This window comes from Bufo gargarizans, chromosome 7 (genome assembly GCF_014858855.1).
Source record: "Bufo gargarizans isolate SCDJY-AF-19 chromosome 7, ASM1485885v1, whole genome shotgun sequence".
In the NCBI taxonomy this organism is placed as follows: domain Eukaryota; kingdom Metazoa; phylum Chordata; class Amphibia; order Anura; family Bufonidae; genus Bufo; species Bufo gargarizans.
Genome location: NC_058086.1, coordinates 81,246,799 through 81,258,839, shown reverse-complemented (window position 1 = coordinate 81,258,839; position 12,041 = coordinate 81,246,799). Strand labels below are relative to the sequence as shown.

At 47.5% G+C, this 12,041-nt stretch overlaps 1 protein-coding gene across 2 annotated transcripts in view; it reads left to right on the top strand.

Annotated features, from left to right (window-relative positions):
• EP300 (E1A binding protein p300) overlaps positions 1-12,041 on the top strand; it is a 248,573-nt gene that overhangs the window by 98,385 nt on the left and 138,147 nt on the right. For both annotated transcript variants that reach the window (XM_044302316.1, XM_044302317.1), the window contains exons 15-16: positions 6,136-6,318; positions 9,388-9,538. In XM_044302316.1, coding sequence (XP_044158251.1) covers positions 6,136-6,318; positions 9,388-9,538 — 334 coding nt within the window. The remainder of the gene's footprint in view (positions 1-6,135; positions 6,319-9,387; positions 9,539-12,041) is intronic.

Below are 12,041 nucleotides of genomic sequence, written 5' to 3'. Positions count from 1 at the left end.
CCCGGCTGACACTAGAAACAAAAAGTGTTGGCTCCACCCAGGTGGGCTATACCCCTCTGCTAGAGCCAAAAGAACTCACTTAGTTTAGTTCTAGTGTCCGTAGGAGGCAGACATGACCTGCTATTCTTTTTTCGCAGGTCATCCTGCTCATTTTGATTTTCTTTATTTTTTTCTCTACAGGTGGCAGGGGTGACTCCATCGTGCTCCACCTTAGTTGCCCCCTCTGCGGGCATGTACTCAGGTACCCGGTGGCCACCCAGTCCCCAAGTGACCTGCTTCCGCAGTGGAATTCCGGGTGTTGAGTCCGCCGAGGGGGTGGTTATGCTGCGCCTGAAGACATCGGAAGGTGAGTATGGCGCTCCTCTTCTCCTTTTCCCTCCCCTTAGGAGTCTTCCCTGCAGCCTCCTGTGGCCTGGCCCTTTTCTTAGGCTCTGATGTTCCTGGAGCCTCTGTATTTAGGGGGCACACTCTCCGGGGGTCATCTTTCTGTGTCCCCTCTTCTGGGACAGGATCCCTGCATTGGGGGCGCACTTTTTTTATGGGGCCTGCCCCTTTAAGACGGCCGTTCTCGGCCTTCTGCTGATTCGCCTACCTTCTGTATCTCTTGGCGCTGTGTCCCCTCTTCTGCTGCCGGAGCAGTGCCCGGCGCCGCGATCGCGACCGGCAGCGTTCCTTGTGTCACTGTGGACCCCGGCTTTGTTCCGGCCTAGGCCCAGGCTTCCCGGGCTGCTTCTCTGCATCCCTCCCCTCTGTGGGTGGTGCCCTGGGAGGTCTTTATCTCGCCCAATCCAGCGCGGGCTGCTGGGGGGGGGGGGGGGTTTCTTCTGAACGGCCGGTTCCTCCTGCTCCTGGCTCTGCTCGTCGCCATCTTGCAGTCTCTCCTGCGATCGGCTCCCTGGGACACAGCACCATTGGTAGCGGTAGGCAGCCTTTTTTGGCTGACTTTTTTCTTTGCAGGCTCCACCATCCGCCCTTATGTCTTCCTCTGGTCAGGCCCCCACTCCGCAGTCATTTCCACTCATTACGCCTGCTCTGTGTGTAATAGGAAGTTCCCATGCGGCCAGCCTACTTCCCTCTGTGTGCAGTGCCTCAACCCCAGGCCCGCCCAGTCCGCCCCTGCGGCCCCCCCTTTGTCGGTCCTTCCGGAATGGGCTGTCACCCTGTCCCAGGCCATAGGTAGCCTTGCCAGCCTATCACAATCCCTGGCGCAGTCCCTGGACAGTCTTCCTGCCCAGATTGCGGCCGCCTCTGTCAGGGGCCCTCCCGCTGATGATGCGCCTGGCGTCAGTTCCCGTTCTCGCTCTGGCACGCGGTCCCACAAGCGACCGCGTACGGTCTCGGCTGGGTCCCACTCCTCCTCAGCTACCCCGGATCACTCCCTGGTTAGGTCTGAGTCGGGCGAAATTTCTTTTTCTGCCGCTTCCGCCGCTCCTGGGGACTCCTCCGCTTCAGATTCTGAATCTGAGCGGTGCTCGGCGATGTCGGCAGCCATACAGGATCTCATCAAGGCCATTCGGGACGCGCTCAATGTGCAGGACATTCCTTCTTCCTCCTCCCCTGGAGTCGGTGTCCTTCCGCCGTTCTAAACGGTCCACGGTGGTCTTGCCGAATCGCGAGGATCCAGACGTGCTCCTTGCTAAGGAGTGGCGTCACCCTGATCGGCGCCTTCATCTTACCAAGGCCTCTGATGTCCCTTATCCTTTCTCAGAGGACTCTGTCAATCTCTGGACTGTTCCCCCTCGGGTGGACCCTCAGGTTGCTCCCCTGGCGAAGGCTACTACTCTTCCCCTGGCTGATGCGGCTTCCTTGTCGGATCCCGCTGACTAATGGGTCGACTCCTTCGCCAAGTCTGTTTTCGTTGCGGCGGGTGCCGCCATCTGCCCCGCATTTGCATGCACTATCTGGGCAAAGCAGCTTCTCCGTGCTTTACCTGCGGACTCTGACCAGGGGGATTTGGCAGTGCTTGCCTCTCAAATTTATCAGGCTTCCAAGTTTCTTTGTGATGCCTCTATGGAATCAGCCGGCCGTGCGGCCGCCAACTCTGTGGCTATCCGCCGCACCATCTGGCTTCGTTCCTAATTTCTCTTCCCTTTCTTGGTGGGAAGCGCTTGGAGGAGCTCATTTCGGAGGCCACTGGCGGTAAGAGTTGTCTTCTTCCCCAGAATCAGCCTCGCCGCCGTCGCTTCCCTGGGTCGTCCTCTCGGGTGCAGTCCTTTCGCCTCCACCCAACCCTCCGATCTGATAAGAAGTCCTCCAGGCCTTCCTTTAAAGGGGTTCTTCACTTTCATTTAATTGATGATCTATCCTCTGGATAGATCATCAGCTTCTGATCGGCCGGGGTCCGACACCCGGGACCCCCGCCGATCAGCTGTTTGAGAAGGCAGCGGCGCTCCAGCAGTGCCGCGGCCTTCTCACTGTTTACTGCCGGGCCGTCCGCCCACTGACGTCACGACTTGTATCAACTAGAGTGGGCGCGGCTAAGCTCTGTTCACTTGAATGGAGCTTAGCCGTGCCCACTCTAGTTGATACAAGTCGTGACGTCAGTGGGCGGGCGGCCCGGCGGTAAACAGTGAGAAGGCCGCGGCGCTGCTGGAGCGCCGCTGCCTTCTCAAACAGCTGATCGGCGGGGGTCCCGGGTGTCGGACCCCCGCCGATCAGAAGCTGATGATCTATCCAGAGGATAGATCATCAGTTAAATGAAAGTGAAGAACCCCTTTAAGTCCAAGCCCTTTTGGCATGCCAAGCCCAAACCTGCTCGCCCCCAGTCCACTAAGCCTCCTTTCGCATGACTCGAACTCCGTCAAGGTGGGAGGGCGCCTGCTCGCCTTTCGGGATGTCTGGCAAGCAAGTGTAGAAGATGCTTGGGTTCTCGAGGTGGTCTCCTCTGGGTACAGAATCGAATTCACCGACCTTCCACCCGGTCGGTTCTTCCTTACGTGCCATCTCTCTCCCCCCCCCCCCCCCCCCAAATGTCTCTCGCCCGGGCAGACGGTTTTTTTTTTTCCAGGCCATTCATTCCCTGCGCTCTCTAGGGGTCATCGTTCCGTTTCCGGAGTCGGAACGTTTTCGGGGTTTCTATTCGAACCTGTTTACTGTTCCCAAGAAGGACGGTTCCCTCCGTCCTATCCTGGATCTAAAGGCGCTCAATCACTTTGTCCGGGTCCGTCATTTTCGCATGGAGTCCCTCCGGTCCGTGATAGCCTCCCTGGAGTTGGACGAGTTCCTGTCGTCAATCGACATTCAGGACGCCTATCTTTACGTCCCCATCGCTCTCTCCCATTAAAAGTTCCTTCGCTTCGCGGTGGGTTCTCCTAATTTCCAATTTGTAGCCCTGCCCTTCGGCCTGTCCTCCGCTCCGAGGGTTTTCCCTAAGGTGTTGGCTCCCCTCGTGACCCTTCTCCGTGCCAGGGGGGTCGCCTTGGTACCTTACCTGGACGACCTTCTGATTCGGGCCCCGTCTTCGGAGGACAACCTGTCCAGCCTGAGCATCACCCTCTCGGCTCTTGCCCAGTTCGGGTGGCTTATCAACCACTCCAAGTCCTCCCTCATCCCACTCCAGAGGATGCCTTTTCTGGGCATGATCTTCGACACTCGCCTCGGGCGGGTGTTCCTTCCCCCCAGAGAAGGTCTCTTCTCTTCAGGCGGGGTGCATCTTCTTCGCGGTCCGTCCTCTCTGACTATCAGGACATGTCATTCGAAGCCATTCCCAATTCCACTCCCGGCACATTCAGTTGTTCATCCTATCCAGGTGGGACAAGTCCCCGGCAGGTCTCGATCGCCTTGCCCGTCTCCCCTCTCAGATTCGCCAAGATCTCTCCTGGTGGTTACTTCCTCGGACGGTGTCCCTGGGCCGATCCTTTCTCCCTCCCAGTTGGCGGGTGATCACGACAGACGCCAGCCTCTCGAGTTGGGGTGCGGTCTTCGAGTCTCTCACGGTCCAGGGTCTTTGGTCTGTTCAGGAGTCCTCCCTGCAGATCAATGTTCTCGAACTCAGGGCAATTTGGAGACTCAATTTGAAGAGTCGGGCCGCCACCTGGTCGTCAGTTCACACTTTTTCTAAGTTTTACCATATTCATTCCCTGGCCTCTGCTGACGCCAGCCTGGGGCGTAAGGTTCTACAGGCAGCTGTGCTTTAGGTTGGCAATATGGCGTTCTTCTTCCCTCCCTCAGGGACTGCTTTGGGATGTCCCATGGTGCTGTGTCCCCCAATGCCATGCACAAGAAAAATAGATTTTTTGTACTCACCGTAAAATCCTTTTCTCGTTGTAGGCATTGGGGGGGACACAGATCCCACCCTTTCTGTGCTTTTCTCGTTGGTGGTCCCCCTTCAATTTTATTTTTTGTTCAGGTGTGGCGTTCCTACTGCTTTTGTACCGACTGAGTTCTTTTGGCTCTAGCAGAGGGGTGGAGCCAACACTTTTTTGTTTCTAGTGTCGGCCTCCTAGTGGCAGCTGGGCATATACCCATGGTGCTGTGTCACCCAATATCTACTACGAGAAAAGGATTTTACGGTGAGTACAAAAAATCCATTTTTTTCCCCCATTACAGCGTTCACTGCACAAGAAAGTTTTGCCATTAGGGGGCTAGTATATGGGATCTTTTTATTCCTTTTTTTTATACCTTTTTTATTCACAGTAAGAGATCTATTAGGGTGAATAGGATTGTTATTCTCTCCATGTTGAGCTATGCCTCATATATAGTTCAGCATGAAGATTGCCATAAAGGCTTCAACAATGTTCAGGCTGTCATGGCAAACTATCAGAGCTCCATGATTTCACTGTGGGGGCTCTGATCGGCAGGCAGAGGGAGCCGTATCCCTCTGCATAACTCCACAGGTGCTGCAATCAACAATGATCGCTGCATGGGAGGGGTTAAATGACGGGGGCAGCACGATCATATATGGAGTGTGCTCACTGCAGAGGCCTGCGCCAAACAAAAGACTGGCGCCTAATGCCTTACGCGTATGGCATTATGCTTTAAAAGGTTAAAAGGGTTGTGCCAAGTTTTACAGTTTCCCCCTATTCACAGAATAGGTGGAAACTGATTTATGGAGGTCTGACTGCTGGGACATCCATTATGCCCAGAACGTTGGTGCTGTTCCCCCGATCTGATGGTGGCAGATTGGGCATGTGTCTTCCTCTCTATTTATTCTTTATGGGGCCGTCAGAAATTGAGCTAAATCTGGCAGTCCCATAGAGAATGAATCAAGTGACTGGACTGATGTGTGACCTGCCACTTCATCAGATCAGTGGGAGTCCCAGTGGTTGAACCCCCACCGATCAGTTATTTATCCCCTATCCTATTGCACAACCCCTTTTAGATAAGTAGAAATAATGGGGTATTGCTATACATAGGTTCACACCATGCTGTTCTTTTGAGACAGAATCCGCTCTCCTAGGTGCTCAGTGTTTGGTACGTGTACACTTTGGGTTACATATTGTGTGAGTAGTGAAGGGATGGAGCTAGTACTGTCCTGATGCTCTCAGAGGGCAGCACGTAGTTGTAAGATGTACAGATCGCAACCTTGTCTTTTATTTCTATGTAAAAAGTGAATTGTATTCTAGAGAGTGTTAATTTCAGGCCATGTTGACATCTCTGTTTAGGATGTCTATCGGGCTGTTCTGGCATTGCTGGATCCTTTACTTCACCACTAGATCCCCACTGACTGCACTGAGGTCCGGCGGTGATCTGACCAGTTTCTGGCATAGAGGCCGGATTTTAGCTAGGCAACAAATTTTGCATGCATCTCCTAAATGGAGATGTGAATGTGGCCTTGGTTTAAGCATGCCTCAGGTCCGTGTGCATTCGGAGTGCGTATGTCCATTCCGCAAAAAAAATAGAATGTCCTATTATCTGCATAACTGACGAGGCTAGGACTGTTCTATTAGGGGCAGCTATTCCATTCGGCAAAATATGGAATGCACATGGATGTAATCCGTATTTTTTGTGGATACGTGATTTGTCGTGTGCTTAAGGCTTTACTGTGCATAGAGAGAAGGTTGTGAAAGTAGTAGATGGTGTAAAACTATGAAATCAACTGGTGAAATGTACAATAATTATTCAGTCTTCATAGAAGACAACTTGCCACCCCCCTAGCATCCAGTACGAATTATCTATAAATTCTCTATCAAACAGCTTTCACAGCAAACGGCTGTTATGGAGGGACCAACATCCAATCCGCCATCAACTAACAGCCCTGATATGAGTTCACAGCAACCTACTAGTGAGCAGTTGGTCCAAGAAGTTAAGATGGAAATAAAACAGGAAGAACCAGCGGTGGATGAGCCTATAGCTGAGCCCAAAGATGAACCACTTGAGGTAAAGTGTATACATTTTTATTGCTATGTAGTTTTGTAGACCAGAGGGAGTAAGATGCTGTACTCGTTCAGTTCCTTTCTATTGCACATTCATAATGCTGTGCTCTGCGTTATTGCCCCGGTTTATAAACACGACCGTAAGGCTCTTTCATCAAAATCCATAGTTCCTGTCACCATTGATAATTACACGAATTGCACTGCTTGGTGACCACTTCTACCATAACACAGCACCTGCAGCAATGTGAGACCCAGCAGCCCAACTGTACTGCTGCAGTGAGACTATGGCTTCTTTCACATGAACATGACTGATTAGGTCTGCATGCATTCAGGGAAACTCGCACCATTTTGCAAGCAAGTTTTGTCTGATTTGTGTTCAGTGTTTTCCGCACGGGTGCTATGCGTTTTTAAGCTTTTTTTTTTTTCACACGAGTGATAAACTAAAGGTTTACAAACAACATCTCTTAGCAACATCACTGAAAAACGCATTGCATCCGCACTTGCTTGCGGATGCAATTCTTTTTTCAGTGAAGCGCCATTCTCTTCTATGGGGCCAGGGCTGCGTGAAAAATGCAGAATATAGAACATGCTGTGTTTTTCCACGCAACGCTGAACTGATGCGTGAAAAAAAATGCTCGTACACAGACCAATTGATATGAATGGGTCAGGATTCAGTGTGGGTGCTATGCATTCACGTCATGCATTGCACCCACGTGGAAAATTTGCTTGTGAAAGGGGACTAAGGGTACAAGTATGCTGCGATTATGGGTGAAAAATGTGTTGCATGCATGTAGCACAGTGTAACAGGATTGCCATAGTAATGAGTTGGATCGCAGCATAACTCGCACATGGTTTTGGCAAATGTTCGAGTCGTGCGGCGACCCAATTTATTTCTGTAGCAGCCCCGCTGCACTGGATCTTTGGTTGCATGACAGCTGTCACTCCCAAAATAGCTGTCCAGATGTACCCTATGTCCCTTTTGCACTGTGCCACATTACCCCACAAGTACAGCACTGCAGCAATCGGAACCACCATGTACTATTGCTCCATTCAATCTCCTTTCCATGTGGTATCGAGAAGTAGAATTAATCAGAAAATAAATACAGATTAATGTTAATTGGGGCGGCAGCAGCAACTCAAATTATTTACCTCTTTGTTCACACCCTACAGATTGCATAAATGAAAACTTGAAAATATCCATCCTTTGCATCTTTTTGAAAAAACATCCATTGGCCACCTGTCACCCATAGGCTCCCTTGTTAAACTGAAATAGTATACATTAAACAATTTACAGGTACAGCTCAATAAATTAGAACACCATTGAAAACCTAGTTTCGGTAATTCAGTTCAAAAAGTGAAACTCTAAACTTCAAGTGTTTGTTTCTTTTAATGTTGATGATTATGGCTTACAGCTAATCAAAACCCAAGTGTCATTATCTGAGAAAATTAGAATATTGTGCAAAAGTTCAGTCTTTTAGACTCATGGTGTCACACTTTCTAATCAGCTAATCAACACAACATGCCTGCAAAGGTTTCCATATCCTTTAAATGGTCCCTCAGTCTGGTTCAGTAGACGACACAATAATGGGGAAGACTACTGGCTTGACAGTCATTGACACTCTCCACAAGAAGGGCGAGCCACAAAAGAGAATTGCGGATCTGGAAATGTGGATACGGACAGCACATAACATCCATTCCGGCCCCATTGAAAAGGAACGTGTCCGCAAAATCCGGAACGAATCTGGAAAAAAATTGCAGACGTGTGATTGGACCCTAACTGTCACATTCCTTGTGTCAAACCACTCATGACCCAGAGACCATGTCGGAAGTATCTTACCTGGGCTAAGGAGAAAAAGGACTGGACTATTTTTATTGCTCAGTTGGCCAAAGTCCTGTTTTCAGATGAAAAAACTTTGCATTTCATTTGGAAAACGAGATCCCAGAGTCTGGACGGAGAGTGGAGGGGCACACAATCCAAGTTACTTGAAGTCCAGTGTGAAGTTATCATAGTCAGTGATGGTTTGGGGAGCCATGTCATCTGCTGGTGTTGGTCCACTGAGTTATATCAAGTCCAAAGTCGGCACAGCCGTCTAACCAGGAAATTTTAGAGCACTTCATGCCTCCCTTTGCTGGCAAGCTTTATGGAGATGCTGATTTAATTTTCCAGCAGGACTTGGCACCTGCCCACACTGCCAAAAGTACCAATACCTGGTTTAATAACCACAGTATCACTGTGCAGGATTGGCCAGCAATCTCACCTGACCTAAACCCCATAGAGAATTGGTGGGGTATTGTCAAGAGGAATAATGCCTTATTCACAGTCCGTATTAGGTCAGTGTTTTCAATCAGTGATTGTGAGGCAAAATCAGGTGTGTCTAAACAAAGAACTGGTGCAAATCTTTCCCTGATCTTTCTGTGGAGACTCAAATACTGTTTTTGGCTTACAATGATGGAAATAACTGACGTGTCACTAAGTGTTTAGAGAGACACCACACTCAACAATGCAGACGAGCTGAAGGCTCAAAGCAACCTGTGCTTCCATAACGCCTCAGCAGTGCCACAGGCTGGTCGCCTCCATGCCACATTGTATTGATGCAGTAATTCATGCAAAAGGAGGTTCAGTAGGCTAACATTTCTGTATTAAAAACATACTGACTTTAGGGTTTTCATTAGCTGTAAACCACAATCCTCAACATTGAAAGAAATGCTTGAAATCATTGTGTAATGAATTTATGTAATGAGAATTTTTCTATTGAATTACTGAAGAAAATTAACTTTTCGATTATATTTTGAGATGCGCTTGTACTTTGCCTTGATACCAATTCAATACTAAGTTTCCCCAAATACTTAGAACACTTCATTGGATATCATTTATAGTCAGTGGGGTCAGTTATTGTAAGTTTTGGTCCATTGGAAGCTAGGTCTGTCATCATGTCACAGCTTTCATAGTAAATGATAGTCCTAATGCTAGCTTAAACAGACCCTAATTGTACCAGTTGTAGAAATCGAGATATCTCATGGTGACTAGAATAACCTAAAGATGAGGTCCATTATTTGGTTATATCTTTAAAAGGAGAAACCTGACCTTTCTACTGAAGACTGCAAACCTGAGCCAATGGAACCAGAAGAAAATAAAGATGTGAAGCCAGAAATAAAAGAGGAGGATGAGAAACCAGGCATGCCTGCTGCACAATCTTCTCCTACTGGGCAATCAAAAAAGAAAAGTAAGTTTTGACTTTCTGTGAAGTAAAGAAAAAAAGCTGTCATGGCTACATATGCATTCAATGGGGTTCTGCCTTGCACAACAGTAAAGTGAGGACTTGGGCATGCTGGTTGCAAGTATGCTAAATTGCATTAGGAGACTTAAAGCATGCATAAATACTATCAGCTCATTTTTGAGTAAGCTGCCATGTGTGTACGTGAGGAGTAACACTGGCCATTATGTCACTTGTATCTGATTATATTAGCAGAGGTTTTTTTTTGGTATTTTTATTATTGCATGCAGCATTTTTTTATGCTCAGTTCTTCATGAGCTGGTGGATGCAAATTAGTTGCTGATGTCTGCCTATAGACAAAATAAAGCACTTGTGTTGAGCTATCACAATTATTAGCTACTGAGTCCTGGTAGATCCTCTGCTTACTGCTTCTCCCTTCTCCATAGACTTAAAGCGATATTCCGGTTAGGTAGGTTAGGGGGTAACTATTAGATCGGTGGGGATCTGTTTGGTGTGACCCCTCTGATCACGAGAACGGGGGCCCCATACCCTCTGCAGCCCCCCTGAAATTAATGGAGTGGCCAGTCACTCATGCACATGGCCACACTATTCATTTCTATGGGAGTTCTGGAGATAGAGGGCACAGCTTGGCTTTTCCAAGAATTCCTATAGAAATGAACGGGTGCACACATGCCCTACCGGCCGCCTCTTTCCTTTCAGCAGGGGGTAGGGGACCCCCATTATTGTCATTGGTGGGGGTCCCAGCGATAAGACCTCCAACAATCTAATATAGTTATCCCCTATCCTGTGGATAGAGGATAACTTGGAGGACCTGTTCATGAATGAATTGCCAGCAGCTTACAGTAAAGGTACAGTTGGATGTCACCAGTTGGGAGTGTCCCTGCAGTCTGACACCAGCAGCACTGATTGGACAATCTGACACTACACCCAGCAGTACTTTTTCTACAGACTACTGGCAATATGTTTATAAACTAGAAATAATACAGGAATGGTACAACATAGTAAGAATAGGTGCTCCAGAATGGTTAAATGGGGAAAGCAAAGTAGTTACTAAAACAAATATGTCCTCTTTAACCAATGGCAAAGAAAACTGTCAGGAGAGGTGCTCAACCTAAGTGCATTTAAGTAGCAAGTTATTTCCAACTACCAGTTTTTACTCTGTACTCCAGAGTGGGAGGATAAAAGATACACTCAAGACACTTGTTCCCCACACCTCTCAAACTAAGAGTCCCCCAGCTGTCTGAGATGGATCCATTCTGCAGACTTTATTGCTGTGGGCATAGTTTTTCGGGGGTATAAAATCCTCTTCAGGAGTAATAACATTAAAACAAGTTAAAATGGTAGACACACATTTACATTTTATAGGACGTTCTTGAATGCCGTCAAACAAGTGGAAGGGGATTAACCCCTTAAGGACCAGGCTCATTTTCACCTTAAGGACCAGGCCATTTTTTGCAAATCTGACCAGTGTCACTTTAAGTGCTGATAACTTTAAAACACTTTGACTTATCCAGGCCATTCTGAGATTGTTTTTTCGTCACATATTGTACTTCATGACACTGGTAAAATAAAGTAAAAAATAATAATTTTTTTGCATAATAAAATACCTAATTGACCAAAAATTTTGAAAAATTAGCAAATTTCAAAGTTTGTTTCTCTACTTCTGTAATACATAGTAATACCCCCAAAAATTGTGATGACTTAACATTCCCCATATGTCTACTTCATGTTTGAATTATTTTGGGAATGATATTTTATTTTTTGGGGATGTTACAAGGCTTAGAAGTTTAGAAGCAAATCTTGAAATTTTTCAGAAATTTACAAAAACCCAATTTTTAGGGACACTCTGAAGTCACTTTGCGAGGCTTACATAATAGAAACCGCCCAAAAATGACCCCATTTTATAAACTACACCCCTCAAGGTATTCAAAACTGATTTTACAAACTCCGTTAACCCTTTGGGTGTTGCACAAGAGTTATTGGCAAATGGGGATGAAATTTGAGAATTTCATTTTTTTTGCCTAATTTTCAATTTTAACCCATTTTTCCACTAACAAAGCAAGGGTTAACATCCAAACAAGACTGTATCTTTATTGCCCTGACTGCCGTTTACAGAAACACCCCATATGTGGCCGTAAACTACTGTACGGCCACACAGCGGGGCGTAGAGTGAAAGGTGCGCCGTATGGTTTTTGGAAGCCAGATTTTGCAGGACAGTTTTTTTGACACCATGTCCCATTTGAAGCCCCCCTGATGCACCCCTAGATCAGAAACGCCATAAAAGTGACCCCATCTAAGAAACTACACCCCTCAAGGTATTCAAAACTGATTTTACAAACTTTGTTAACCCTTTAGGTGTTGCACAAGGTTTAATGGAAAATAGATACAATTTCACAATTTCACTTTTTTGGCAGATTTTCCATTTTAATATTTTTTTCTCGCCCATTTTCCTTGGGGGACACAGACCTTGGGTATAGCTCAGCTCCCTAGG